The following is a 3,114-nucleotide window of genomic DNA, read 5'->3' as shown; positions in this document are numbered from 1 at the left end:
ATTAGTAAATTGTCCCCATCCCCCCCCTCCCTCCCTTCCTCCCCCCACACACACAGGATCAACAGCAGAGACATTAAATCATTTCGCTGTTAAAAATGACCGAGGACGAGTAACGAAGCAGACTGTAAACCTCATCTGCACAAATCCCTCGCAGTAACGCTCACTTCGATTATTCCCTCCACTTTAACTGAGACGCACCTACATCTCATTCGTGTCCTCATTCGCACCAATATGACAGTTGTCTTTCATCTGTTTTTTAAATTTTTTCTGCTAAGAATCAATAGTTTATCAGCTGTTAGTAAAGATTTGTTATCTACATGTGTTAGTAAGCGGAGTAGCATCACCTTACTCGACCCGTAGGTACTGTAGGCTGGGTGAGGAGGGTCCATGCTTTGAGAATGTATCACATGCTATCCAGTTGTGCTTTAATCACAGTAGGAGAGCACCCAAAGGAGAAAGAATGATATAGGTGGTGTCAATTTTGCGATAATATTTCTGACACGTCTCAGGTCGTATGATGCCTGAAACGAACCTTACCGATCCTAAAGCAAGTAGCTGTACTACGCATTCTGTATATGAAGGACGTTATTTGTTAACTAGTATAACAGCATTGTCAAGTAAAGATATATATGGAGTAAAGTCCATACCATAGATAGATAACAAGCTGGACAGCACATGCGTCAAAATGAGTTCTATAATCTTGCAAGAAGTGAGAGTGAAACCGTGTTGTCAAAGAGAGATGAAGAAGAAGATCTTTGGCTCAAGCCACGCTAAAATGTCACTGGTCCTCGCCAGTGTGTACACACGAAAGAAAGACAGACGAGTAAATACAACCTCCTGACCACGTGCACGCCAACACACGACTAAAACCACCTGCTCTGTTCCCTGAGCTGCTGCCACTCACTCATTAGCTGGACACACACACACACACACACACACACAACCTCTTCCTCGCAAAACAAATGCCACTTCCACCAGTCAGCGTTCCCGTATATTCTGGGCACATGAGGCCAGTCGGCTAAAGGGGGGCAGCCGTCGAGCTGCTCGTCTACGCCAAAGCCCACAGCACAGCCTGATGCAACTGTAAATAAGGCAAAAACACTTGAACACAATTTGATCAAGGAGAAGTTTCCATGAGATGTGGGTCCAGCACTGATATGAACCACTTCCTGTACAGTAAATCCTCAGCCTGAAAACAGAGGTTGGATAACACAGTGAACTCTGCATCGGATTTTAACACGACTGCAGCTCCTACCATTAAGGAGGAGTAAATAGACTCGACTCTTCAGTGGGAGACGAGTTGCCCTGACACATCGGCTCGGTTCACTGGTCAGGACGCAGGAGAAGCCTCTCCTCTCATCTTGACCGCCACCGCCACACTTAGATAGCAGGAGCATCGGGCTGGACAAATGTACTGCCAGTGAAGACACAGAGGGAGGACGAGGAGAGGGAATTATCAGGAGATATGATTCTATAGTGCAATGGCTGTGAGATAAGACTATTGTAATACCCATCCTCTCCCCTCCTTTAAACTACCCTCCAACACCTATACTGACAATACTAAAGTGCTGATTGTTAAAGCCCACGAGAGGGCTCGTACACCGATATATGTCGACAACACAAACAAACAGTTTTTCAGAGAAACCTTGACGGACTCGGTACAGTACACACGTGTTTGTAAACAGAACGTCCAAGGAACAAATGCATGGCTATGGTACATGTGCAACAGAGTAGTTCGCGTATATTCATACAGTATGAACTTAATCTTCCTTTTAGTTGCATTCAGTTTTAGAAAAAAAAAAGCAGAAAAAAAAAACAAACAAAAAAATCTGGCTGCCAAGCAAGCGTGTGCTTATTTTTTTTTTTATTTAAAAGATATTTTTGTCTACGGATTTAAAATACGCTGAATTGAATGTATAACTGATTTAAGTATGAGCGCATATCCCTAACCTCTCTTCCACTTACGTCTTTCTTTGTCAATCCCTTCCTTTTCCTGGTGACTATTTTTTCTTATCTTATCCCCGTGACTCTAAATGAGGTGCCCTGGGTGGCCTTGGTGTGGCCAGACTCATGCGCCAGGGTCTCACTCAGTAAAAGCTCAAGCAAACAGAGGATCAGGCAAAGGTGGGGCGCTGCGGCTGCAGCCCGGGTGCAGCCCTGCCGGGCGGGGCCGCACTGCGCGTTAGGAGCGGTAGTCCTTTTTACTGTACGGCTTGTTCCCCAGGATGCTGTCCACCTCGTGTGTGATGGACGACGACAACTTCGGAAGAACCTGTGACGGGACAGAGACACAATGAGTGAATATGTTCGCTTCACTTATGTTCACTGTCAGTGGTCCTTTAGAAACTGTCTGCAGTTGCACATCAAACCCTCTAAATAGCGCTGAAGGGTGACTTTATTTCATCAATGATGCGACTTCCAGTCTGAAAATATTAGCTGTGTGTAAAAGTGTAAAAATAGGCTTTTTTATATAAATAATCTAAAGTTTATTTAATTGGTTTTCAATCTTGTGGGTGGTTTTTAAAACTAAACATATAAAATAAAGTTTTTTGTACCTTCTTTTACTCACATTGAGCTGATTTGTTGGTGTAAATTATTACACTTTACACAGTGGAGGAAGAAGTACTCAGTTTACTGAAGTAGCAATAAGCACAATGTAAAAATACTGCATTAAATGACAAAGTCCCTTCAAAATTTTAACTCGTTATTTATTAGCAAAATGTACTAATATTGCAGTAAAAGTCGTCATTACACAGCAGTGATATTATATTTTACTGTAATTTCCTTCTATAGAATCCACAAAATAGTTTAAAATAGAAAACAGTTTAATTCTGACATGATGTAATTAAACAAACTATTTCCATGTAGATCATTTGTTCTCTAATTTTCTCTTCAAACAGCGGAGATATTAAATAAAAAAATAAGTCCTTTCATGTTGACTTGTGTGTCTATTTCAGGGTCTATGATGTAAAATTCCCATTAAAAGGAAGAATGTGGAGCCCTCGGGAAATGTGAGCATAACATTTCGAAACCGAAATATCAAATGTACTAAGGGAGAGGAGACGTATATTGTGCACACGTCTAGTATACTAATGTGTCCACACACACACACAC

At 42.0% G+C, this 3,114-nt stretch overlaps 1 protein-coding gene across 4 annotated transcripts in view; it reads right to left on the bottom strand.

Annotated features, from left to right (window-relative positions):
• Positions 1–46: 46 nt before the first annotated feature.
• Positions 47–3,114, bottom strand: part of kcnab2a (potassium voltage-gated channel, shaker-related subfamily, beta member 2 a) — an 80,847-nt gene continuing 77,779 nt past the window's right edge. For all 4 annotated transcript variants that reach the window (XM_035661640.1, XM_035661642.1, XM_035661641.1 and 1 more), the window contains one exon: positions 47–2,272. In XM_035661640.1, the coding sequence (XP_035517533.1) occupies positions 2,183–2,272 (90 nt within the window). In that variant the 3' untranslated portion in view covers positions 47–2,182. The remainder of the gene's footprint in view (positions 2,273–3,114) is intronic.

This window comes from Morone saxatilis, unplaced genomic scaffold (genome assembly GCF_004916995.1).
Source record: "Morone saxatilis isolate NCDOM2014 unplaced genomic scaffold, NCSU_SB_2.0 Contig18, whole genome shotgun sequence".
Taxonomy (NCBI): domain Eukaryota; kingdom Metazoa; phylum Chordata; class Actinopteri; family Moronidae; genus Morone; species Morone saxatilis.
This window is presented reverse-complemented; position numbering and strand designations above follow the sequence as displayed.